General features: G+C 36.1%; 2 protein-coding genes across 2 annotated transcripts; one reads left to right on the plus strand and one right to left on the minus strand.

The window, feature by feature from the left end:
- The first annotated feature begins 8,754 nt into the window (after positions 1–8,754).
- On the plus strand, positions 8,755–17,231 carry LOC578405 (chitinase domain-containing protein 1). The gene is made up of 11 exons (XM_778575.5): positions 8,755–8,817; positions 9,681–9,861; positions 10,462–10,617; positions 11,445–11,577; positions 12,550–12,701; positions 13,461–13,615; positions 13,914–14,009; positions 14,607–14,759; positions 15,599–15,670; positions 16,088–16,130; positions 16,563–17,231. Exons 2-11 carry the CDS (start codon positions 9,739–9,741, stop codon positions 16,659–16,661), a joined length of 1,182 nt encoding a protein of 393 aa, XP_783668.3. The 5' UTR covers positions 8,755–8,817; positions 9,681–9,738; the 3' UTR covers positions 16,662–17,231.
- Positions 17,232–18,736: 1,505 nt separating this feature from the next.
- LOC580426 (26S proteasome non-ATPase regulatory subunit 14) lies at positions 18,737–27,329 on the minus strand. Its single transcript, XM_030974290.1, has 7 exons — positions 27,276–27,329; positions 26,124–26,334; positions 25,404–25,523; positions 24,421–24,642; positions 23,586–23,768; positions 20,863–20,988; positions 18,737–20,402 (listed from the first exon to the last, which is right to left on the minus strand). The coding sequence occupies exons 2-7, from the start codon at positions 26,244–26,246 to the stop codon at positions 20,241–20,243; spliced, it is 936 nt and encodes a 311-aa protein (XP_030830150.1). The 5' UTR covers positions 26,247–26,334; positions 27,276–27,329; the 3' UTR covers positions 18,737–20,240.
- Between the last annotated feature and the right edge of the window lie 518 nt (positions 27,330–27,847).

Here is a 27,847-nt window from a genome sequence, read left to right on the forward strand (position 1 = left end):
AAAAAGTATACATGTATAATTAATTCTTTAATTTTGTTTTGATCCAAGTAGGAATTGTATTAGTCTAAGTTATAATGAAATATCAATACAAGAATATAAAATATATTTCTGTATTACGTTTGACGTTTGAAAGTAAAGAGATCAAAGCAAATGCACCGATTAATTCATTCCATACAAACTACTATATTCCATTTTGCTATATAACAAAGCAATGATTATAATTGCTCGGTATGTCAATGGTAATGTGACAATAACATAGAAACTACAAAGCCAACAATCTAATCAGAGGCCATAATTATGTTCCTATCGTTTAAATGGCAATTAATAATTTAGCATGCTGATTGTATCTGAATAGTTTAGCCAAGAATGTGTGCAAAGCGAGATGCTAGGTTAAGCGTCGCCTTTCATTCTGACGGCGATAATTATCACAAGAAGTATAAACACTTTATGACTTGTAAAATTAATCAATAGTGGTGTACGGATGTGAAAGTACCAGCTTAGCCCGAATACACGCAACATACACAGGCCTTCAAGTAAAAAATATAATCAGATGCAATGTCATTACTTGGGGAGGCTATTCCCTCAGGCCTACTGATAAATATTACATCATTAATATTTCATGCATTTAATTTCATCTAAATGGTCGGTGTCTCCAATATTATAAATGCCAGGAAGTCCCCTGGCTCCCATAGTCCCATGCATGTAGATACCTGAACAAATCGTTTAACCAGAATTCTCATTACATGCGTAGTGAGATGACCGAGATCCGGGAATACTAATGGCTACTGGAGGTTAATACGACATGAGGAAATTGCAAGTACGGTAATGAATGTTTGAGAACGTTTGATGAATATAAGAACTGTGGAGTTTGTAATGAAAACGTGTAAGAAAATGTAAAAAATTATGCGAACTTTAGATAATGGACTTCCATATCATTATTAGTATCCAAAGCTAGTTTATATTTTTCATTGTGGAGAAAGGACTATTCAGACCAGTGGCGGATCCAGCCGGCGGGAAGAGGGGGGGGGGGCCCAATCCGTGTGAAAATATTAGTTGCGACTCAGCCACTGGTGAATAAGCGGGGGGGGGGGGGTAGGAGGCACTTTTTGTTTTGGTCCAATTTTTCAGGAAATATTTTACGCCGACTCAGCCAGCCGGTGAATAAGCTGAGGGAGGGAAGGGGGGGGGGGGGGGTGGGTAAGACCACTATTTTTGTTTTTGGGCATAATTCCTTGAGATTTTTTTTTTTGTAATAAATATTTTTTGATGTTGTTGACCCGTCAGCCCCCCCCCCCCCCCCCCGTAGATCCGCGCCTGCAGAGGATCCAGTCGGCGACAAAGGGAGGGGGTGGGCTTTTGTTTTTGTTTTAAAAAGGTTAACTTTACGTTATTATCCTATATTTTTTATCGTTTTGGAGGCTAGGGGGGAGGGGGGCCCGGGCCGGAAAATCGCTACGTGGATCCGCCCCTGATTCAGACAATGTGCCGACACATAAGTTGCATCTTTTCCCCTCTTTGTTTCTGCGGCTACAGGCAAATCCTTGAAAGTACATGTAACCATGCCTGCCAGAGGATATGATTTTTTTGTTTACAGTCCTCAGTGGCGGATGCAAGATTTTGAAGAATAGGGGAAGGGGTACGCGGGAAACATAGGCGCTTGCTCATCAAGCTAAGGGGCGTCGACCTTACACGACGGTAAAGAGTGCGTAGGCCTGTGCCCCATGCAGCTTATACCAGATGTTGTTTTGTTGTCGTTTGGTATTATAATGGCTATTAGTCAAATTTGACTATTGTTGCCAATTTCATCGCATCTCTTTCTTTTAATGTCTTGGTAAAATTATTATTTTTCCTTTCTTTTTCCAATCTCATTTTAATATAATATTAGAAAGCAGAAAGCGGTTATGGTGATAGGACAAAATAATGAGTGGAAATCGAAAATGAAAGTTCTTCTACTTCTTTGTTAATACTCATCAACGCCTGTTCAGCATCTAGATGAGGGTATAAGCATAGAGTTGTTATATACATCTCTATGCTGTACAGTTCCTGAAAGGGAACTAAATTGTTTCAAGAGCCACCTTGAACTGCTCCAAAGAAGGGAGTTCAACGATGATTTGAGGTAGCTCGTCCCAGTCCTTAAGTATCCTGGGAAAATAACTAAATTTGTAAGAGTCCATTGAAGAGCCTAATCTCATATATCGTTGTTGTTGACTCCTCCTTGTAGTTCGCTCTCTCGGTTTGATGTACTCCGGTATTGGTATCGCAATTTTGTTATTCGCTATTTTGTAGAACATTGACAAACGTGCCCGTTTTCTTCTTTCTTCAAGAGTTGGGAGATTAAGTTGTTCTCGCATGGATGTTACACTGGCATCACGCTGGTAGTTTCCACAAAATTAATGAAACGAAGTGCACGTCTTTGGACCTTCTCTAGTTGGTCTATCTGATTCCGCTTGTTGGGGTCCCATACCACCGAAGCATACTCTAGCTGGGACCTTACGAGGGAGATGTAAGCCAGTTTTTTCACTTCTGTTGGACATTGTCTTCCGAGATTTCTCCGAATGAATCCAAGGGTCCTCGAGGCCTTGTTTGTGACTGCATCTACATGCGATTTCCAGCTTAGACACTCATGTAGCTCGATTCCAAGATATGCTTTGCTGGCCACACTTAGAAGATCATCTCCCCTCATAGTAGCCTTTAAGTGTGCATAATGGGATGCCTCTTTCTGTGAATTCGCATTGAGTAGCATTTCTTGGCGTTAAATTGCATTTGCCAACGATCAGCCCACTCCAAGAGTCTGTCCATATCTGATTGAAGTTTCTTATTAGTGATACTTCATTCTGGAGTAATTCAGTGTTGGTTTCTACATTATGAGCGCACTACAGATTCTAGATTTCCATTACATATAATTTTATTTACAGTTTTATTTTCATTTCCTCGCAACACGAAACATTATCAAGTGAGCCACATTCCCACAATCATTAATTCCAATGTAATGTTATTTTTTCTTCAGCTTGAGGCACTATGTTCTTATAAGGGAAGTCATTTGATGCAAAATACCGGAATAAGTGGATTATGGATTAGATAAAAGGGAAGGGGAGAGCAAAAGATAGATGGATCGAGAAAGAGAGAGGGAGATAATGAAGGGAGAAGAGAGGGGAGAAGGGGAATAAGAGAGCAAAATAATGGAAACTGTAGATGTATGGAGAGGCAGGATGAAAAGTGAGAGACAAAGACGGGAGTGAGATGGAAAAAAAAGGCACACCCAAAAAGTAGATTATTAGGAGGGGTCAATACTATTCATGGAAGAGAGAGAGAGAGAGAGAGAGAGAGAAAGAGAAAGAGAGAAGGAGAAAGGAGCAGCGACCGAGGGAGAATGGGAGAGCCTAAGAAAGGAAAAACGGGAGAATGCATGGAAAAGATGGACAGTAAGAGGAATTCAAATCAAAATATCGTCAATTATTTCTACCTTTCACCCTACCCATTAACACAATACGCCTGTGAATGATAATGAAGGATTCTCATGACAGGGAGACGCACAAGCAAGGCATGCAGTGACGCACACTATGTGCAAATGTCTTGAATATTTTTGTCGTTAAAATAATATATTTTGTGTTGAAATTTAAAATGCCAGTGGTGCCTGGTTCATTCCAAGGCAAAATGATCGATGCGTAAAGTTCGAAGATTGCTTCCACACCTCACTTCACTGAGCTTAAGATAGTGGATCTGATGGGAAAAGGGATCAGTTTCTTGAGGGCATGGGGGAGGGTGAGTGGGGGGGGGGGGGGTCAGGGGCAGCAAGAATTGTCTATTTCATCAAAGCGATGATAGGTATGACATGGCGTGCATTCTTCATGATGTAAGAGTAATGGCCCTACCAGCCTTAGATCAAAACCTCACGTAACGATTATCTTTTACAGTTTCTTGATGGAGAATAGGTCAGAATGTCATTATTGTAACTCCTGATCGATCTGAATTACCTCAAACCGAACAAAGAAGGGTCCACATAGGAAAACAAACCTGCTTTTCTCTTTAATGTGGGACACATCAACCTTTCAACCTTTGTTTTCACTCTGTTTCTACATTAATTTTATTTATGTATTTTCATTTACCCTTGTACCCTGTCCTCGTCATTTCCCTTGTTAAACACTTAAATAATGACACAGCTTCATACTTAATTGATGGTTATGAATAATTACTTCACCAGGTACATTTAGGTATGCACAGGCATGTTTTTAAATAGTCACTATCGATCAGAAATTAACTATAATGAATTGAATGAAAGTATTTAATGTTACTACCGGTTTCGTTCCCCTTACGGTACTCTGACACAGAATAACATTTTCTTCATATTTGGCCTTTTCCCATGCGCGAACCCTTATTAATGCCTCTCTGTCAAACATAATGAATTGCAGCCCTTTCAACTCGGGATATGTAATGTAATATATTCCTCAGATATTCACTATGCATATTATGTGCCTCTTAAGCGCACCAACGGTAATCATTTTGAATATAATACACATCCCGAGGGCTGAGCTGAATTTCCTATGTACAAAGCTTCATTATACATGCAGCTTCATACCACCGCAATTATATGCATTGCACGTTTCCAGGAATGTGATGATGTTTCTTTCTGTGATATTAAGTTAAGCCATGATGACTGATGCTGTGAGGGAAAATGCGATTGTATTTTTTATCCAAACGGGCACACACTCTAATGATGAAGAAAGCAGAAATATGGACAAATCGAGAAAATAATATCAGGTTTCTCAGGTCTACGATTATGCACAGCCATTTCACAACATCGCCCATGAATACAGATTGTGACACTGTTCTTGTCTGATAACCTACTTCTCGTCCAACACTTTTGTGTGCCAAACACAATGATTCAAATTGAGAATAAAACATGTGTGGAAAACAATTATTCCCTCGCTAATAATTCTTGAAAAGTCTATATTTTCGATTTTAATAGTTGTGTTTATACTGTTGCCTGTAAATACTGTTACTAATGAATGTTCTTGACAAAATTGTTAATGCGGTGTATATTATGAAAGATGTTTCTCATATAGGAAGCTGAATGATAGAGATAAATGGAGACATAGAGAGAGAGGGAGAGAGGAGAGAGAGAGAGAGAGAGAGAGAGAGAGAGAAATCAAAGAGAGAAAAAGAGAGAGAGAAAAAAAAAGTTGGTGAGCAATTTTTTGTTGTCCCTCGAAAATCTGAAAAATCGCACCCCCCCCCCTTGAGCGCCAAGGGAGGGGGCCCGTTTCCAATTTTTTCCCCAAGAGAAGGGGCCCGGCCCCCTGGATCCGCCACTGCCCCCCTCCCGATGAGCTCTCTCTCTCTCTCTCTCTCTCTGATCTGTTTTGTTGAATTTAACAATCATTTTCTTTCTTTTATACTATGTGTGCTAATGAATGTTGTTGAAATACACTGAAACAATAACACTAATAAGTTCAGACTTCCTAGCTATAATAATAAATAATAATAATATGCTTTTATATAGCGCTAATGTCTCTAAGCGCTTTACAAATATATGCCATATGCCTCTTGTGAACATGAATAGTTTGTCACATATAACAAAAATCCCTTTGAATGGCAAGATATACATGCCTACCATGAAAATCAAACTATTAAAGATAAAGATGAAACTGAAATATATATTGAGATTATATAACACATAAAGTTATTTTACCTTCTCGAATAATGACAAAAGACAACAAAAATAATTAAAAAACACACTCTTTTAGATGTTTATCGTAAGGCCTTCCCGTTGTAATCAGAGGCGGCCCTCCCGGGGGTGCCCCTTTTTACATAGTAAAAGTGCCCCTTTTATTTTGTAAGAGGTGCCCCTTTTACTTTGACAAGTGCCCCTATTACTTAGTAAAAGTGCCCCTTCCCCATTTTCACCTCTGACGAGTGCCCTTTTTATTTTTGACACGTGCCCCTTTTCCTTCGACGTGTTCCCATTTTCCTTTGCAATAAGTGTCCATTTTCCATTCTCATAAATCTTGAAATTATCTTGAATAAGTGCCCTTTTTAATCTCTAGTAAGTGCCTCTTTTCAGGTACGAGAAGTGCCCCTTTTCACTTTTAATAAGTGCCCCCTTCACCTCTGATAATTGCCCTATTCAAAACTGAGAGGTGCTCTATTTACTTTGACAACTTACCCTTTTTTCCTTTGTAAGAAGTGCCCCTTCTCCTTTTAATAACTACCCCTTTTTTAAACTCGGATGAGCACACCTTTCATTTAACATGTGCCCCTCTTATTTTCTAATAAGTGCCCCTTTTCCTTATGATAAGTGCCCCCATTAAAAAGAGAGAGCTCCTTCCCCTTCTCATAACTACCCATTTCCCTTTCTAATAAGTGCCCCCATTAAAAAGAAAGAGCTCCTTCCCCTTCTCATAACTGCCCCTTTTAAAAATCTGAACGGGGCCCCTTTTCATTCAACAAATGCACATTTTCCTTTATTATAAGTGCCCCTTTTACATTTTCATAAGTGCCCCTTTTCATATCTGGTCAGTGCCTCTTTTCAACTCTGATAATTCCCCTTTTAATAATGATACGTGCCCCTTTTCCTTTCTAATAAGGGACCTATCCCCTTTTCACCTCTTATAAATGCTCCTATCAAAATCTGATGGGTGCCCCTTTTCCGTCAACAAATGCCTATTTCCCATTTTCGTAAACGCCTCTTTTTCTTCACTGGTGAGTGCCTCTTTTCAGGTGAAAAAATGCCTCATTCTCACTTCTTATAATTATCCTTTGTACTTTGACACGTGCTCCTTTTCTTTTCTATTAAGTGTCTTATCCCTTTTTGATAATTGTCCCCTTTTCATGTAATCATTAAACGTGCCCCTTATTAAAAGCGACTAAGAGCAATTTCCTCCAAAGTTCGCTCGCTGCGCTCGCTCGCATTTAAAGATGATGTAATATGTTACTTATCAAAGGTCTTTTCAGTCTTCCGTTATGAGAATGTGCTTATAACCCCATCACGATTGGCTTTTTTCCTCTTTATAAGATGTAATTTTTTGCACTGCGACCTCACAGATCTTTAAAAAAAAATTCGCTCGTAAATGCATATTCAGACATCACACCCAACTGTAAATTATGATGCTTAAGCGATATCTTGTATGATGTATGAAGAGAAACAAATATTGAAATCATCCCTGATAATGTAATCACAATGTAGGGGTATATACCAATGTCTAAAAAATTGTATATTTTCGCTTTGAAATTTCCCACTGTAGGTGCCCTTTTTTTCCAGAAAGTGCCCTTTTTTGTTGGTGCCCCCCCCCCCACTTTGGAAGTCGCTCGGCCGCCCCTGGTTGTAATAGTTGTAATTGGTTTACATGCAGGGGCGTGGATATACATACCCGTAGCATACACCATCTATTAAAGCTGGGTTTTGAGGTGATGGATAAATCATGCCCCCATAGCACATCGATGACCCAAACTCCGTGCCCCCCCCCCCACTCCGAGAACGAACGGACCCCATGCGTGTTACCAAAATGTCTGGTAAAGGGGTACTTTTCGTGCGACAAAGTCCGGCCCGAGAATTGTAAAAAAAAGGGGTGTATTCACTTTTCACCCGAAGATTTCTTTAAAAAGTTTTTTTTTCTCTCTCTCTCTCTCATCTCTTTGGACTCCTGAGAAATTATTCCGAATTTAGGGGGGTACATTGAGCATTTTTCATGATTTAGGGGGGTCTCCAAGGCAGGAAAAGCCTGTGAAAAGCCCGTGAAAGGGGGGTTCAGAAATGTTGGCAGTCCTCAGATAGGGGGCTGCTTTCAAAAAGAGGGAACAAGCATTATGCGTACCCTAAATGACACTGAGTGGGGGGGGGGGGGCCTAGCTAGCTATATCTCGCCATAATTTTCACTTTAAATAATTAATGAATAGGTCTGTTGTTCTTGTTCAAATTAAAATATGACTTTGTGTAATTTTCGTACGATATAATATAGTGGTGTATTTTTCTGAAGAAAAACAAATAATCTGATACTTCAGTGAAATCCACCAATATTACTGACGTACATGATTATAATACAAGAAATAGCCGATTCAACTTTAACTTACCAGAAAGAGTAGGTAGTATTGGAAATTCGTTTGATTCACGTGCAATGCCATAAAACATTGGAATTCCCTTCCCAATGGTGTAAAAGAAATAGGAAACTATGATCATTTTGAGAGGAAATTAAAGGAATACCTAATACTTGACAGCCAGAGAAGAGAAGTGAATGACATGTTATATGATTGAAATTTTTATTCTTCTGTCGGTTCATACTTTCATGTTGTATATACTTGTGTTTTCGTACGTTATAGAAATTCTACAAATTCATCATTATTTTCCTCTTCTTCCTTCTCCTCTTTTTCTTCTTCTCCTTCTTCTTTTTCTTCTTGTACTTAATATCATTTTTATCATCAGTTTAATGTTGTTATTATTATTATTATCTTTAATAAGTAGTTCTTTTAATCTGTCTGTAAATATTACTATTTTAACTTATTAATTTTATACATGTCTGTAAGGGAAATAAGCAAATGGAAATAAGCTCTCGAGCTTTCGTGGGTTATCCTGTTCAAGCTGAATTATTTTTGATCTGTTATTGATCTGGTATATTGTTGTATGTTGGAAGCTTGTCGAATAAAAATCAATCAGTATCAAATGCTTTGAAATCCATATTTTGTTTGCGTTTCAGGGAATTCCCCTCCCCTCCCCGAGGCCCATCCAACCATCTGTCTGTCCGTATATCGTTCACGTCACAGGTCGACAGGTAAGGCGTTTAGATGCACAGTCAGCCGCTTCGTCTGAAAACACATTTCCTGAAGGTAAAATTGTCAATTAAACCTATTTACTAGAAGAATTATACTAAATAATAAGACTGCTTCTGATTGAATATTGAACTAATTAGTACCATGTGGCATCAAAATTCAAAACTTCCAAAAAACAGAGAATTTCTTTGAGTTTTAGGTTTCTTTTCTTTTAGTTTTAGGTCAGTCCCACATGTGGTATCTGGTGTACTGAAGCCCAGGTCTGGACGTCACTTCACCCAAGAGCTAGAGTTGACTACTATGCTTTGCTGGAGTGGAGAGATTGAGCTACGTCAGACTCCCCATGAAATGAACCTTCTGTTTGTATATTCACTGTCTGTACAAGCCAATGGCCATGATAACATTATACCAGACGGCTATATCATCAGATATTGTGGTTAATTCCTGATATGGGCAAGCATGTTTTGTTTAAAGTTTTCTTGTGACGTGCAGACATAGACGTCGACGTAAACCACACCGTTTACGGTTAGAACTCATGCATTTGTAAGAGTGGTGTAGAATGAGACAGAGAGTTTCAATTCAATGTAAATCTGACTATCCGAGCAAGATTGCCATCCAATTTTTGGTGGTAAGTTACTTTCGCACCAGGCGTAGATCGAGTTCATTCTGTCACACACAAATTATGTATAATAATGGAGTCAATTAGGAAATTAATGTGTGTGATTATTCTGGCACAATTACCCCTGAATATAATTTACATACTTATTGCTTTATATCGTCATGGTCTTGATACACAATTTGTTTTGCTATGCTATATTTGCTTTTCTGAGATAAAAATTAAGCTTGTAAAATGCTCCCTCTTTCCTTCCTTATGTGATCCATGAACTGACCTGCCTGTAAATATTTTATTATATTTTCAGAATTATCTAGGACCCATTGATACCACCTGTGTAACCTCATCTCTATGAAACAAGCAAGATGCAGGTGACTTGGGGTTGGACAACATGGATATTGGTCATTTTCTCCATCTACATGTGGTCTTTACCAGCTGATGCAGGAAGTCCACCTAAAAAGGGAGCCAAGAAGCCAAAAAATGGAGCAGTAAGCTACTCTAGATCTTCAACTCCCCTCCAAATCTCTCTCTCCCTCTCTCTCTCTCCTTCTGTGTTTATTTCTCCACCTTTCTATCAAAATATATATTCCATTTTTCTTTCCAACTGTCACTTTCCTTTTTGGTTTTCGTTCACCCTATTTCATCCTCCCTACTTTGATTTATGATGCCTTTTTATTTATGAATGTGTTAAAATTTGCATTTGCAGATCCATGCTTATATAATGTAGTTTAAAAAATAATCATAAAGAGCACTGTGTAATGCTAAGAGAGTTAAGTTGGATTAATGATATTAGATTTGGAAATACAGCAGAGAAAAAAATACTAGTGCATGGGATTGCTGAGCAGTTCGCCTTTGGAGAGCTCCCAAAGAGATGTGAATTTTCTTTTTAAGTCGCTTAGAGAAATTCACACTTTTACAACACTGAATCCAAGAGGAGCTCCAATGAACAGAAAGGTACTTTACACTGAAATGCAGAAGTCCAACCTCCATGGCCAAGTCAATTTTTGATAACGATATCACAGTATTTTTTTCTTCTTCATGTGTGTGATAAAAGTGTCCTAATTCCCATCTCTTATTGTATACCTTAGCCTGAAGTCAAGCTATCTGACAAGACTGTGATGGAGAGAGGCCTGGTCCAAGAAAACCCCAAGTCAAAGGATATCCAGAAGGAACATGCCAACTATTGCAACACAAAGGCAGAGGAAAGACACTTTACAGGAGGTGTGCTGGGCTATGTCACCCCTGTGAGTCTCAAGATGGCCCAAGCAATTTTACAGTCACCTTGTTTTATTAGAGATTCCACTGGTTTCACAGGGATGTATCACTTTGAAAACTGTTCACTGGTTAATCACTAGTATGAAGGCCTATATATTGTAGGAAAAATGTATAGATAGACTCAAGAATGATGAGAGCACACTTCAGTTGATGCCATTTGACATTATCTAACATAATTAAAGCAGAAGTAAAACTTTAGCTGCCTCAGCCTACAGATTTTGCTTTAATGCTAAATTATAGTTTAAGGAATTGTAAAGTTTCAAGAATTTGACCAATGCCTTTTTTAAAGATTATCATACTTGTACAAACCAACTCTGATTTACCCCAACAAAATTAAAGATTAGAATTAAAATATCATGTACCGTATTCATTTCAGGAATATGGTGAAAATAATCTGCGGTAATGACACTGAGGAATGTAAGCATGAATAGAGATGAAATATTGGGTAAATTATACTAGGAATATTGGAAATAACTATTAATTACACTTTCTCTGTTATTTTCCCCCTCCCCAATATCACCCTTCCACATGGTTTCTTTAAGATATATAAACAATAACGACTTTATAAAAGATAGATACATGGAGTATCCTTGTCATGCATAAAATATATTGGCCGTACGACAGCACATAAAGTGATAAACAAAATTAGGGCAAAATATAACCTCTATATCAAGTGTATTATAAAAACATGCAAAACATGTGTGATATATTTATTTTGATATTAATTCATCTCACTTTTCCTGTTATTGGATGACTTGTTCATGATTTACTTTTGATCTGTGATTTCTATTTACAGTGGAACTCTCATGGTTACGACATTGCTAAGTGGTTCGGAGGAAAGTTTACTGCCATCTCTCCAGTGTGGCTTCAAGTAAAGAGAATAGCCTCAAGGGAGTTTACAATCATTGGAGCTCATGATATAGATAAAGGTTGGCTGGTTGTTTTATATTCTTGTATCAATAAACCAGTTCACGGTTGCAGTCTGAGCATGAGCGGATAAAGGTCATTGCAGAACAAATTTTGAAATACATGGAGACAAAATACTGAATACGTGGTCATGAAAGTTAATCATTATTCATTATGCACAAGCAGTGCACTTCATAATACACAGGTTGAAGTATTCTTTGAAAAGGGGAAACAAAGGCTATTTATATACCACCTCCATGGCTGTAGGAGTGATTACTTCATAATGTACAAAGTGGGACCTCTTTATGATTTGAAGATATGTGGATATTCGGGGTCATTGCAGTAATGTGCTAACCGTGAACTGGTCTATCTTAACCAGTCAGATATTTTCAGAGTTTGGCACAATGTTAGTATGAATGAATATGTGAATATTATTCCACTTCACATCCTGCTTATCAGGCATTTTATAGATGTGTTATTGCTCCTCCCTCCCCCTTTGAAATCATTAAAGGTAAAGGCCAGTTCTGGTCATGCGATTACATTGTGAAGGAATAACGTTGTGGAATTGATCAGAAAAGCTAGCATATAAGTATTAGTGTGTACTGCAAGGTTCTGGAATCATCAAAATGATAAGAAATTTGGCCCAGTCTTGGTAAAGCTACAAGCATTGTACACAGAAAGATGTTTATGGGACTACGCGATATCTATCCAGGCCGGATAGATATGATAATTTACCAAATATATCAATTAGTAGGCGGTTTCCCTGCAAAATTTGTATCATCACTTATCAGTCAAAACATATTCTTTCACTTTTTGAGAGGGGGCGTTTCCAAAACTGATCATTACCTTTAATACTCCTGTTATTATTGTTTCATATGAACACAGTATAGGTGTGTGACTCTGGAAATTATCCTTTCATTCAGTTCAAGATGGTTCATTACTAATCCTCATCAGGTGGAATTTATGGAAATCTCTTTACACTCTTAAATTTTCAGGCTGGGTCAAAGAGGTCAAGAAGGGGAAGCGTCAAGTGGGTATGGCTCCGAGACTACTGTTTGATGGCTGGACTACGAGGGATTATGATGCTGTCTTCAAAAGTGAGGCTGAAATTAAAAGCTTGGCGGACACCATAGTCAAATTTTATCAGGTATTGTACTGTGGCATTCTTTTCATTTGAGAGGCAAATGTTAAATCTATCTAATTCAATGTTTCCTTCCATATTTATGTCAGGAAATGTGGGCCAATTATGTATTGAAATAACAGAGTAACATGGGGACATGCTATCCTGTAATGTGTTATGCGCTATAAAAGAACTGAGTATTATTATTATTATTAACAGTGATTTGCTATTATCTGCAATATCTAGACACATTTTGATCATACATGAACACTCCTCAAGTCTGTGATACATGTAAGTATGAACCGCATGTCAAGATACTGGTTTAGTCAATCTGCAGGCATTAAACTCACTATGAACAGCTAGAAAATATTGACTGGGCATAGTTCTTCTAGGCTTAAATGCATACCATGCAAGGTTGCACATGAAGTTAACAATGGATCCACGGAGTGAGACACAGGCAATGCTCATGGACAGATCAATTTTCTTCTTTTTTATAAATGAATACACGTTGACATGCATATTTAAATTTTTGTTTGTTAAGAATTGACACAGGGGAGGCAGTATATTATACAAATATTGATTATTTATTTTTTGGGACATGAATAAAACTAAGCTTTTCGGTGATCTCAAGACTACACTATGCCCTCTTTTGGGGCACAGTTCAATTTGGAGCATACTTTAGGCATTAGTTTTAACTGTTCCCCTCAAAGCAGTCAATATTTGTATATTATCTTTTACGCATGTCCTTGTAAGTGTCTATCTCTTTCTCTTTTCTTTTTTTTACAGAAATACAAATTTGATGGCATTGCACTAGAGGTATGGAGCCAGGTCCGGTCTATGAACAAAGATGATCTCCTACACATGGTCGTTGATATAGCAGATGCCATCCGCAATGCTGGCATGGCTTTCTACCTCGTTATACCTCCACCATCACTTGGCGAGTAAGTTTTCCATCATGTCACCACAAGGAACATCAACCATAATTCATTCATTTATTTTCAGTTTTGGTAAAAGCCCCAAACATATTATTAATACAGGAAAAAAAAGGTAGCAAACAGTAAGTGAAGCAAAGATCTGGGGAGTATTGAACCTTTTGAAGAATAGGAAAGTAGAAGAAAAAAATAAATATATATTTTATCTTTTTATCTATCTGGCTCTGTATACTCCCCCTCCCCCTTCTCTTCCAATTTCCTTGTCTTTATCTTCGTCCTTGTTTTTTTCTTTCCTCATGTATTCTAGGCAACAGTCTCTTTTTACAAAGGACAATTTCGATATTTTGGCACCAGTGGTTGATGGATTTAGCCTTATGACATATGACTTCTCTAATGTACAAAGGTAAGTTAACATGGTGCACTGTACTACTTGCTTTGAAAAGGAGAGGGGTATAAGGAGGGGTAGGGGGGGGGGGGGAGGAGACAGATAGGAACGAGAAAGGGAAGGAGGAGTGATAGTTTTTTTTTTTTAAACATGAAAATACATGTAGAAGATGTTTATATCTGCAATAATATAATCATAGTCTTTATACATTTTGCATTATTTATGAGCAAAAAAATTTGTTGATTATAAGGAGGAAAGATCAATTTATATGAAAATGTGTTCATTGATGCCTCAAACTTCCTTGCAGAGGCACCATATGCTTTTACTTATAAAGAAGATCGTTTAGGGTTTTTGATCATTTTAGAAATAGATTGAGATATATTATGAATAGAAAACGCAAGTAGCAGATGCAATGGGAATCTGATTGTAAGGGATGATTTTACATAATTTACTTATCAAAAGGTAGATAAAGGTAAGTTTAAACACTGTTAAGAATTAACTTGAAGGTTGCAGATCTTAACGTTTTCTTCCTTTTATTAAAAAAGCACATACAGTAATTGTATAAATATTATTTGAACAATACTACTCATTGTATTGTACACATATTTCTCCTAGGCCTGGTCCCAACTCTCCCATTGAATGGGTGAGACTATGTGTGGAAGCTCTTGTCCCAGATCCAGGACCAAACCGTGCCAAGATCCTGCTTGGTCTAAACTTCTATGGCTATGACTATGGTCCACAAGCAGCTGATGCAATCATAGGTCCTAGGTAAGATTCTTCTACTTTTTCACAAGATTTTTACTTTTTATAGACATTTCTTTAAAAATGTATGGTATTTATAATTTGATTATTATTCATTATTTTTATTTATTCGGCAAAGCAAAGTGTATATACAAAACAAAGGATGAAAATCATTTAAAAAAAAACATTATCGTGATTCCCATGAGCATTTAAAAGTTGCCAGGAATGGGGCAAGCAAACTAAATCACTGAAACCGTGAAGGTCCCTCATTCTGAATGAACCATTGAGACTTCAATATTTTCTGTTTTGACAAATAATTGTGTACACATACAGTTTCATGTAATATCCATTACTTTAGGAGCCCATTTGTTTTTTTATTGTTTATTACAGTATTCCTTCTGTACATGCAATCAAGAAGAACCCCCATATATTATGGACGATAAACATTGATTTTAATTAAATTGATACTGCATGGAGAAACAAAGCAGGATATGGAGAAACTATATGAGATCAAGGCCACTGCTTTCACCAAATATCTGACATGTGGTAGCTTTGTTATTCTGATGACACCTAGAAAACATTCTGTAGTATGTGTATGTCTACCTGTTTAATGCATGTCTGATTCTCTTTCTCTCTCTCTCTCTCTCTCTCTCTCACTCTTTTTTTCTTTCTCCCTCTTTCTCCTCTCTCTCTTTCTCTCCCTCTCTCTCTCTCTGTTTTTCTAGACTATTTCATATTTCTTTTTATTTATTTCATGCCTTTTGTCTCTCATCTTCTCTTTGCAAGATAGGATTGTTTGTTTGTTTTTTTTTTTTTTTTTGTAATGGACTCTTCGTCAAAATTCTTGTTCTTGCATTTTATTACAGGTATTTAGAATTACTCAAAAAGAACAAACTAAAATGGGATACAAATTCAGCTGAACACTACTTTGAATACAAGTAAGTTATATTGAATTATTTTATTGGGAAACATGCGTTCATTGATTGTTGGAGTGTTTTAATGTGGAGAACCATTCTAATTTTACAGTTACCAGAATACCAAAAGGAGACAGATTGACGCAAATTAATTGTGGGATCAATAAACATGAGTATCCGTCAGTTCGTCTTCTTGACTTCCGATCACAGGGTTGTGGGTTCACATCCCGGCCTGATGCTGTGTGCCCTTTAGACTAAGCATGCACTTTAGAGCTATCTTACGGCTGAGATTTAGTCAATGGGTACCTGATAGAAGTGAATTTCTGATAAAGTTAGGGCCATACATGCCCGTGTCAGCATTGCAATAGCCAGTATATTAATGCTTTACAAACGCAGTACATACCTGTAATTATTAATCTTTTTCACTTGTATTTTTGTCAGGGATGGATCTATCTCTCGCCACATATTCTATCCAACTCTTCAGGTAAGAATCATGTATTTGCTCTTCTTTTTATATGTTTTTTTCTGTATTGTTATAGTTTTATCTGCCAATCATTTCTTTGACAACTAGTTTATAACCATTTTATAACCTCTTTGATTTGATGATTAATTTCGTGCATGTAGTGAAATAAGAAGCATGTACTTAACAATTTTTGATAATGGGTAAATAATTATTAAAGTTAGTTGTATTGTGTTTTACTTTGTCTCCCCCCTCCTCCCCCTCTCAACCTTAAAAAACAACAACTATATTTCTTGGCTGAAATTTAGGACATTGAAAAGAAACCCAAACAAGGATAATAGCATAACTCAAAGATAATGAATCTCAGCCAGTGCATCTAAACTAAAAAAAAGGTTACAGGATTTTGTTGTTGTTATTATTTTCATAATTTCTTCTTTCTTCTTTCTTTTTTTCCAGTCAATATCAGCCAGAATAGCTTTAGCTGAGGAGCTTGGCACAGGAATATCAATATGGGAGCTTGGACAGGGTTTGGACTACTTCTATGATCTATTATGATAAGGGACAATATATTATATTCTTTGATATTTGAGAATAATAGATTTTTTTTATTGTAAGAGGTAAACTTCTCAGTGCCTTATTTGAGTATTCAATCATCCTACCAGATCATTCTTAAGACTTGCAAGTATCAATGCTTGGTGTGAATTCTTAAAGTTAGAGCAAGAATGTCACTGATGATGTCCATCATAGTGCAGATTTCAACAACAAGTACCCTGGACCCCCTCAATATTTAAATGTTAACACTTGGTTCACAACCTAAAGGCTCAAATTCACAAAGGAGCTCTAACTTTAACCCATGGTTTAAATCTTCATTTACCTAACCCATGGTCTAAAATTAGCACAAAATAAGCGTGACACAGTCAGAGGTCTAATATTAGATGCGCGCAAGGCCTGGTACGTTTATTTTGCGCTAATTTTTAAACCATAGATTATGTTAATGAGGGTTTAAACCATGGGTTAAGTTAAACTTCCTTTGTGAATTTGGGCCAAAGAGTCTGTAACCTTGTAGAGCCCTGTGTACTTCCTATGCGGAGCCATACATAGAGTATGTTCCCATCTGAATGTGTTGATTAAAGGTACTATGTCCCTTTTGCAGCCAACCTCAAATTCTGTAGAACTTTGCAGGAATTATGAATATGTCATGTATGTCCTATCTGTGAAATTTAAACGTTAGCAGTGTCCTCATATTCAAATTATGCAAGGAAACCCGTTTACTTGCTAGACTTCACTGTCAGACACTATTGAATGACTGACTGGCTTTTTTTTCTTCTTTGGTAATAACATACATGAAAAGAGTTGTAAAGGGTACATGAGCATTTGTCTACATCAATAACCCACTTCTTGTGATGGCCAAAATTAAACTGATTTAATCTTTACGCAGCATAAAACATATGACCATTCGGTCCATTTGTCTGAAAATCAAGACTATTACTTTTGGGCTCTATAGCCCTAAAGTCGATTTGACAACTAATAGTCGTTATTTTCCCACTTGAACACATTTTTAAGCTCCACTTTTTTTAGGGAAGTTCTAAATTAGTATTATCTTTCAAATGCAGTTGGAATTTAACTTTTTCATTTTTTTGGCCTGCAAATGGGACATAGTACCTTTAAGGTAAATTTCATCAACTACATTATTTATAGATTTATATGGAGAATATATAAGCATTTAAAATTACTTTTCCAACACATTTTTGGCAACGGCACCAAACATGTTTTTTTTTACTGCAAAATAAACAGATAAAGAGATAAATGTGGCAAATTTATTAAATATATTTAGGATACCGAAGCTACTGTCCAGTTTATTTTTCTAATGCATGAATTTGGCTAAACTCTTTGATTATCAGTACTCAAATTTTGAAAATCATGAAACTTTGCTGGAGATCGTCTCAATGTTCTGTTTAGAAAACTTAGCACTACTTAGTTATTTGTATTAAAGCTCCAAGAGCTATGTGTTTGTGTCAACTGTATTTTTGTATTCTTATCTGAAAATGGTTTTCAATTATCATGCACTAAAAATAAAATATTTAGTTGCAATGTTAAGTAGTAAGAGTAGTGAAGAACTTTATCTAGAGGGGTTATGTGTTTTGAAATGTTCCAAGAATAAAATAAGCACTTTTTAAATGAAAAAAGTTACTGCAGTTTGATGTAGTAAATATAGAAAAGTGTAAAAAAAAAAAAAAAGAGAGGGGAAAGAGTGGCGCATATTCTAGACTAGAGAGAGGAAAGAAAATACCAGTAGAGGGGAAGGGAAAAGAAAGGAGAAAAATTGAGGAGAGAGAACACATGAGTGAGTAGAGATACAAGGATTTAGGGAGAGGGAGAGAGAGAGAGGGAGGGAGGAAAGAGAGATGAGTGAGAGTGGAATGGATATGATGGCTAGAGGTTTCTGCACAAATTTTTGTTTCTACCTAGTTGTACAGAGCACTTAATGTTGGTGTGTTAAAATATTCAAAGCAATTATTTCCCTTTGAATGTATTTATTTTTCTCATAATAACATATTAAACACATGTCCTACATCTTTTTGAATTAAGAAATATGAATGCTGAACAACCAGAAAAACAGAAAGGCAAAATGACAGTACATTGTACATTATGTACATCTTTATTTGCAACATAATGAAACATTACAAACATAGTTACCTTCTTCATGAAAGGCCTAGAATGATGTCACAAAAATCTATTACAAATGAGATTTTTTTTGGGGTTGATTAGTGAGCAGATCTCTGGCAATAGATTTCTGTGACTGATAACTATTTGATACAACAAAGTGTTTCAATTTCTTGGAAGTTTTATTTTGCTTGAAATAAGAAGAATACATAAGAATTTGCTTTGCTTATAATCAATACTTGCAATTGTGTTACAAAAATTTCTATGAGATGCAATGACCTGCATATCCATACATATACATTTTGGGCTGCAAAAGTAGCCATCTCGCATGTTTTTTTCATTAACAAATAAATATACGTTAGTCAAAGTAAGAATAAACCTCACTTAATTATCTGTAATGTGAATGATTTTTATCTTTAAATATGTCCATATGCTAACTTCTCAGTATCTGTAAAATCCTTCAATTCTATATGCGTTCTGGAATGAGTTGCTCATTCAGTTCCATATAAATCACAACACTTTCTATGCATCTCGGATGTAACTGACTCTCTTTTTTAATTCACAACTTACATCGGCTCATTGCAAAAAATATACTGCAAGCTAGTAAATTGAACTCTTGAAAGTACCAACCCTTCTGCCAATAGCCATGTATGTCATCATACAGAAAAGTCCAAAACTTCCTTTGATAACTGTATTTCTTTAATTTGATCCCCCCCCCCCCCCCACCCTACAGGAAATTTTAACCGTTGTCTGGATACAAATGCATGTTCTTTTTCAAAGCATTCTTCAACCATGCGTATAGTATTCTGGCAATATCACATATCATAACTTGAAGCAGTTTTCACATCTGACCATAACAGAAATTAAAGGACATTTTAGGAAAATAAAAAATTCAAATAAATCTGATTGTGGTTTAGGTTTAGGCTTATCCCCAATCCTTCCTTTACCAAAATACATCATTATAATCACTGGGTGCAATAGCATGAAATCAAGGCATCAAATACAGAAATGAAATTCCCACGAATAACAGGAAACCCATCAGCTGCACATACCTGCATTTCAGAATCAAACCAAGAGCTAGGATAATTCATTACGTGTGGTACCAAGTGTACCAGCAGATTAGGGTGGAAAATGACATACCTGTAATGTCTCATTTAGCCAAAATATTACAATGCACCAGGGTTTGCTTTCTTTTCCAGAAGTAGGTAAGTAATTTGTTCAAATTTTTTACCCAAATGACATATATGTCTACCCTTTACTGTTGGACCAGTATTAAGCACAGTAGAAAAACTTTCACCAGAAATTATGGAGGTCAAAACATCTGATGCTTCACCAAGAAACTTGTGTAAAGCTGTTTTGTTTTTTTTTCTCTTCTGTGATACTCACCAATTCAATTGATATTGTTGGTGATAGATAGTTTACATGGGAATACCTACAAAATATTTACATGTGACGACAGTTGGTAATATACTATTTAAATACAACAGTATCCAGCATAGCACCGAGGCACTGGACGATATTCGATGTCATTAGAACCTCCACCCTCTCTTCCAGATGGCGCTTAGGGTCCAACTTGCCAACGTTCTTCACGGCCAGTTGCTCTTGCGTCATTTTGTCTTCTTCCTCTACAGCCTGCAAGGAAAAAGATTATTAAGGAGGAAAATGGTTTAATGTAATGATTGATATTGCCTGAAAGCTTGTGATCAAGGTTTAATAGTGCAGATATATTAAGTGCTATGTAATTCCAGAATAGTACTACATGTATTAGTTTTATCATTATGCTGTGGCTTATATTAAGTACCTTAGTAATAGTAACAAATGGTTATCTTTTCTCTAGCCATTGGATATAATATGCTTTATGTTTAGTGGAAATGGGCTTTTGAATGCTTTCTAAGAAACATTTAAGAGCAAACATTACTTGACAGAGGAGAAAAGGGGAAAAGTGAGAGAAAGGGAAGTAGGGAGGAAGAGAGAGAGAGAGAGAGAAAGCTGATTTGATACAATCCTTGTCACTACATAACTTCAATAATATATATGTTTTACTTAATAAGAATTAAAGCACCTTATAATGCTAGAGAACATTTACACCTACCTTATTGTAAACCTTAGCCAGGTTGAGCATCTCTTTGACAGTTGATTCATTCAGCTTGCAATGTTCATTGTAATCCTTCAACGTCAATCCATCCATCCAGCTCTTTTTGTGAAGATTTAAGAGCATCTGTTCCAATCAAGAATGATAAACCATCTTTACATAAATCTGTATATTTTTTACAAACATTTAATGACATACGGAGGGAGTATGACAAAAACATCTTAAAATGTCCTATACTTCTTTTAATTTTATGAACAATTGAACATTAAACAACATCTACCCTGGGTGACACACTGCTTTCTTCTGTCACTTCTTACAAATATCTTGGTATTGTAATAGGTTCAAACCTCTCTTGGAACATTCAGGTTGATGCAATTACTGCACGCGCGAGTCGTCTTCTTGGGTTTATAAGAGTTGTAGCCCATGGTTCGTCCACCTCTGCTATATTTGCCCTCTACAAGGCCTTGGTACTGCCAATACTTGAATATGGCATCCCTGCATGGCATCCCAATACCCTAAAACAAACACAACAATTAGAAAGAATCCAACGTATAGCAACGCGCGTTGCTCTTAAACAGAGAAGAGGAGAAATGCCGTATGAAGAAAGGTTAAGGGTTCTCAACTGGTCTACCTTGTCAGCTCGTAGAGATTATCTTTTATGTTCATTTACCTTCAAATGTCTGTACTTTTGTTGTGACTGTGAAACACTAATAGAAAACATAGCCATTAGCAAGAGACGCCTCTTTACACTGTCCTTCATTCATCAGCAATCACGAACACAGGCCCTGTTCCTGTCCGCTTCCCGGAGATTTCCTCGGGTATGGGATGAATTACCGTTAGAGGTTAGGGATGCATCGGTGGTCTCCTCACTTTCATCCTTTCTACTCTCTATGAAGCGGTCCCTTCTCAATTCTAACTAATTTTCAAACTGAGAGGGGCTTCCTCACTGAGAGTGGGGGATTCCTCCTTTTCTTTAATAATCATTGTTTATCAATATCCAAGAACTTATTGAAACACTGGATTCAGAATGTTACTTGTTTAATTTTTTTTTTTTTTTTTTTCTTTTTTTTTCAATGATACAATGATTATATTAATTGAACCTGGAACAATGGTCCACATTGATAGCTTCATATCCACATTATGCCACTCTTCTTAAATGATAACACCATAGGCCCTACTCAATATTTTGTGAATGATTATCAATCCTAATGCTTATTGCACCTTTAATTTCTGCAAAAATTGTACATTATTGTGGTACATGACGTTTTATAATTTCCTTGATTGTATAGTCCAAAACAATATTTACGCTCTATTCATATGTATATTTTTGTTATATACAAGAAATTGCTGGTCAGATTTACCTTGAACAATTACACATCTCTTCTTTTTTCTTTTTAATTAGAATTTCTTTGAATGAGACACCGTTGGATCAATTGAATAATGACGATTTATGTTAATTGTGTTCTGGTTATTTTAAGTTTTAAGTTTTTTCTGCATACAAATCTTAAAGCACTCTATTCATTGCAGCTTCATATCCTCTTAATGCATTTATCGAAATTTAATTTAATCATGATTTTCTGAATGATTGTTTGTAATTATTTTGTATACTTATATAATGTGAACCTTGCAATATATTCTATTATGTCTCGGAATGGCATGTGAGGGTGCACATGCCCCCGGGCAACAGGGAAGAATTTCGCTTTTGTGCACCCTGACCCACATGCTATTCCTTCTTTATCTTACTTTGTATTTTTCCTATTTCACTCTGTATACACCTATATACACTGTACATGCTGAATGTGTTTTTATGGTCGAATAAATAATAATAATAATAATAATAATCTATTTTAATGAAGAATGATTTAACATCTTTACATTTCCAATATATATTTCTTTTTCTTTTTAGTTGATTTGAAGCATGCATGCATCTATCTATACAATATATGGCAAGGATCACATATTTTGCATATCCATTTATTAATTTGTGAAGATTGAACTGCATCTGTTCCATACAACAAGCATTTCTCATAATTCAAGAAAACAAACTGGCCCAACATTATCCAGATCAAAATGCCTTCATCATATGTCATAAAATAATTCATTCATGTTCCCTTTGTATAATACAGCAAGTTATCCTTCAGTCAGATCAACATCTCCCTTGAGTAAACATAATAAATACTTTACCCCTTATATTCTCACAATCAAATATTCCACTTAGAAAATCCTGACTTCCTGAAAGCATGCATTTTGTAATAATCAGTTCTTGAATATGTGTTATTCATTAACGGTGTTTATTCTTTTCACTTAGTTGTCGATGTTTCTATAATTCAATTCCAATGTCCACTAATTGCCACTATTTTCTCTTCTGAGATGCATGGCCCTACGTGATATGGTGTAATATTGAAGCCCTAAAAAATTGCCCTTCAAAATGATCATGTAGTGTTTCAAAAAAGTAAAAAACTTTGATTGACCGGTTTTACCATACTCATTTCCCCAATAGACTGTAGTGTTGTAAGAAAACGTCGGGAAAACGGTCTTTCAAATTTTGAATTCCAATCATAAATATCTTGATATCCAAACATGCGATTGGCTTGTAAAAGTGGGATTCATATCTGACCTAAAGGTTTATAACTATGATTGCAGCATGAGCTAAATCCAGGATTTTGTTTTAAAAAAAGCAAAGGCAAGGTTACCCAATACCTTTAACAGAATATTTGTCTTACCTTTTGTTCTAATTCATTCTTCCTGTAATTGATAGCGATTGAGTAGTAATGTCTGTTAAGACCATGGATCAAGGCTTGAATAGATGGTTTCTGTAGATGACCTAGGTTAGATGTGGTCTGCCTAGGCTCCTGCCCCAGCACCATCATGTTAGGGTTGATCAATCGGAATGCATCTATTACAACCTGGGGTAATGATTAAAATCATAAGAGACTGGTTACACACCTACATGTAAAACATGAACATACATTGTACACTCTACTACAAGAACTTTCATGTAAGGTAAGATTAGTATCAACGTATGATACTAATTTATAGTTAAATGACTGAAAGAGCGTCCTAGTGCAACCTTTTGAAATGGCTTCTTAAAGAAGAAGTCAATTTTAAGACTGTTTTGCGGGGCAAGACAAGCTTTACGAAAATACTGAGTTAAAACAATTTAATAAGCTTAATATGCAAATGAAAACTGTCTTTAATGTGATCAATGTGCATAATAATAATAATAAATAATAATTGGATTTATATAGCGCTTTTTCCAAAGGATACAAGACCCTGTCTCTTAGTCTATCAAACATTTAAGAGGAGTTGTACAGGTATGTTTTCAGTTAGTTTTTGAAAAAAATTCCAGTGAAGTACTGTTTCTTAAGAACAAGGGGAGCTTGTTCCAGATACGTGGGGCTAAGGATTTGAAACCAGCCTGTTTACAGGATTTGGGAATGACAAAGGTAGGAGCTGATGAAGCCCTAAGAGATTATGATGAATAACTGTTTTACATAATAATTCTAAATCATTTATAATAGTTAAAGATGATTAGTCAAACAGTCAATTCCTTCTCACCTTCCCTTTCACACTCTGTATGGGATCGACCACGACAGCGACCGCTCTGTCTGAAAGGGCCTCAAAACTCTGCTGTGTGTTGATGTCGACGCCCGACAACCAGCATCCGAACCCTGGATGAGAGTGATACCATCCCACCACCATCTCTGGACGACCCGTCTGCTTCAGCATGTCCAACATCTTAGCTTGGAATACAGGATCTACAGCTTCTACGCTCACTCCCTGAAAGCAGAGGATATTAATTTAGATTCAATTCAAGTATATTTCCACAGTTTAAAAAAAAAATACAATAAACATGTGTGTGTATATATGTAAAACAAAGATTTAAAAGAAACATATATTACTCATAATGTAGTGGGAATAACAAAGGCTAACAGGCCTATCACAGTAATTCCCAGACTAAATAAAATTACATGATATATTTACCTTGAAATCCTAAACTATATATCCTAAACATAGAATTATTGTTAATAATATATATAAAAGACCTCTAATAAAACTATTCTGAGAGAAAAATAAACATCTAATAAAATAGGCTCATAAATTATATGATGATGAAGTAGACAATGCTTCATGATACTGTTGGCTATAGTGAACTGATTTTCTGTATGTGTTCACAGAACTGGTATGAGAATATTTATCACACAAAGAGACATGTTTAAAGAGACTTTTAGTGACCTGTGAGTAGACTGAATTAATGATTTAAACCATTTACCCACTGCCTAACTCAAACTGAACTTATGATTTAAATGGTAGTTGCTGACAAGGGCATGACAAAAATTAGTTGAGACAGCTCACCGTTTGGCCTATTTTCACTTCAATTTATGATTATATCAAAAAACTTTCTTTCACTGGATACAACTACAAAATAAGAAAGAAGGAAAAGTAAAACTGACATATTAGAGAAATTTTTGTCAAAGATGATGAAGAAGAGAAAGGGTAGGATAATATGAGAGAAAAGGACTTGTTAAAGGCGATCTTACCGTTCCTGATTGTGGCATAGCAAAGACATCAATTACTCTGACTGTGTAATCATCCACAAATTCTCCCAACATCAGACCCATAACTTCCATAGGTACTCCAGCTCTGCCATGTTTTAACATCTAAAACAGAAATAAAGAAAAGATTGCAGCAAAGATAAGAAAAAAACATTAGAAATCCACATTAATCTCAAATGGCATCAAGGGAGATCTAAATATCTTTTCCTATTAAGCGTTATTCTCAGTTTACTTGCCATAAATTTTAATAACTTGATGACTGAATGTGCCAGTATGTACAAGAGCAACACAAAGAAAAGATGCAAACCATATTCCACATACACAAAGTAGCAACATTACCCTACATAAACCGTATTCCTATTATCTATTTGTGTAATTTTTCACACAAATATCAATTTCTCATCGATAGAATGATTTTCAACTCACATAGATATGAGGAGGTGACTTATGTTTGAAACTCAATCATAAACATTTCTACAACTACATATCTGGCCAACATTCCTGAGAGACTTCCACAAGCACAGTAAATTATCCTCTCCTCTGCCAAATTGCAGATTTACAACATAACTTTCTTTATCACTTCACAATGAACGTCAAAGGAAGGTCTTCGTTCAAGAGTGGAAAAAACAAGAATGCTTTTTGTGCGTATGTGAGCGGGGGTAGAATAGGGTTTATAGGGTGTATCATGTATTTTGAGGTTTTTACCTTGAGAAGTGCAAGAGATGAGATGTAAACTTGTTCTGCTGTATCAACCACAGGTCCATCGCTGGGTGTGGTGCCTTGCCCAAGACCTGGCATACCTCCTCCAAGTCGAAGTAACCTGTCCATGGTGGAGTATCTGTCTTATCTGTCTCACTCCTAAGTTAAGGATTCAAAAGCTCTGTCTGCAGTGTAGACCTCGGATTACGGACAGGTACTGAGGAAAAAATAAACAGGAAAGATTCTTGACTTGCAATCCCTGTATTTCATACACATTTATAATTTATGAATAATTTGATTCAATCTCTTTGCCTAGTCTATTTGGCATTTGCCCACATCCTACATCTCGCGATCTGGCAATCTGCATCCTGTTGTCCTGTCAACATGTACGGCAAAGATTCAGAGGCTAGCTCCATCCACTCATTAAACATATGATTTTAAACAAAATGAAAGCAGTGATTAAAATAATATCATTGCGTAATCTTTTGAGTTTGACATCGCCTCTTCACTGCAAGTTGTTACTGGCATGCTTTGATTTTTTTATGTAAACATTTATTTATTTTTCTATATTTTTTTCTCATTTGCTATGTTTTCTTGTTTCTGGATGCGCTTTTATATGATTGTATGCAGGTGTGATGTAAACTTGCATTTTTAGTCTTTGGACTTTTTGACAAGTCTTGAATAAAACCTCATTTGAATTTGAATTGAATTGAAGTTTGATCAAACAAAGGAAAAAAATAAAAAAAGATTTGTCATACCAAAATCATTATCAGGCATTCACAATCAATGTGCCACACACACACACACACAAACAAAATAAATAGTGGTTGATAATTTTACATTTGATACAGCTCGCTACAAAAGGAATTCAGTCTTACGTTGTAAGGCTGGCATTCACAGTGTCCCGACATCCTGTGTTGTGCGCTGCGCGATTTCGAAGAAAGTGCTCTAGGCCTACATAGGCAACTGACAAAAATGTGAATATATGGGACCGAAATGTAGATCACTTGTCGGCGACAAAGCAAGGCATAAGTTATGCTACTCAATTTCGACAGTCAATGAAATAATATAGGTATAATTTTACCAAAGAGTTCATATAGAACTCATACTTCATTAAATGAATTGTGGAAAAGGAGATGATAGCTCTAATTTACTCACTTTATTATCTCGTAAAACACCAATCCTACTCCGATGGCATGAGTCAAGTAAATTTTGTTCCTTTTAAGTATGTATCGGAGAGGGCGCTGCTCAATATCACTGGCAGTTCTTGAGTCACTGATCTTTGGATTATTATGTTCCATATTATGTGTGTGTGTATCTTTTTTTTTTTTTTTAATTATTAGATTAGGTTTTTATTATTTATGATTTTCTTCACAAGATGGACGTCTGTCAAAGGGAAAATCCAACCTTGAAAGCAAACTAGGCCTCTAGAAGAAAACAGAAGAATTAAAAAAAATATCCCGGGAAAAAATTATACTGGTGAGAGTTTGAGTGATTAGAAGTCGATCGCAAAAAGATAGTTATGATAGTTTGGAGGTTGTAACCACCCTGTCAGTTTTCAGAATTTACATTCATCATACAATCTGTCGGTTAAAGAAATTGAAAAGGTTTTTGTCCGACCAAGAATTAGTACTTTAGATTATAAACTAAGAGAATTTCAATTCAAATTGCTTTATAAAATTGTTTATGTCAATCGTTATTTATACAGGTTTCAATTCATATTAAGTGAT

The sequence above is a fragment of the Strongylocentrotus purpuratus genome, unplaced genomic scaffold, assembly GCF_000002235.5.
Source record: "Strongylocentrotus purpuratus isolate Spur 01 unplaced genomic scaffold, Spur_5.0 spur5_scaffold_7, whole genome shotgun sequence".
Classification (NCBI taxonomy): domain Eukaryota; kingdom Metazoa; phylum Echinodermata; class Echinoidea; order Camarodonta; family Strongylocentrotidae; genus Strongylocentrotus; species Strongylocentrotus purpuratus.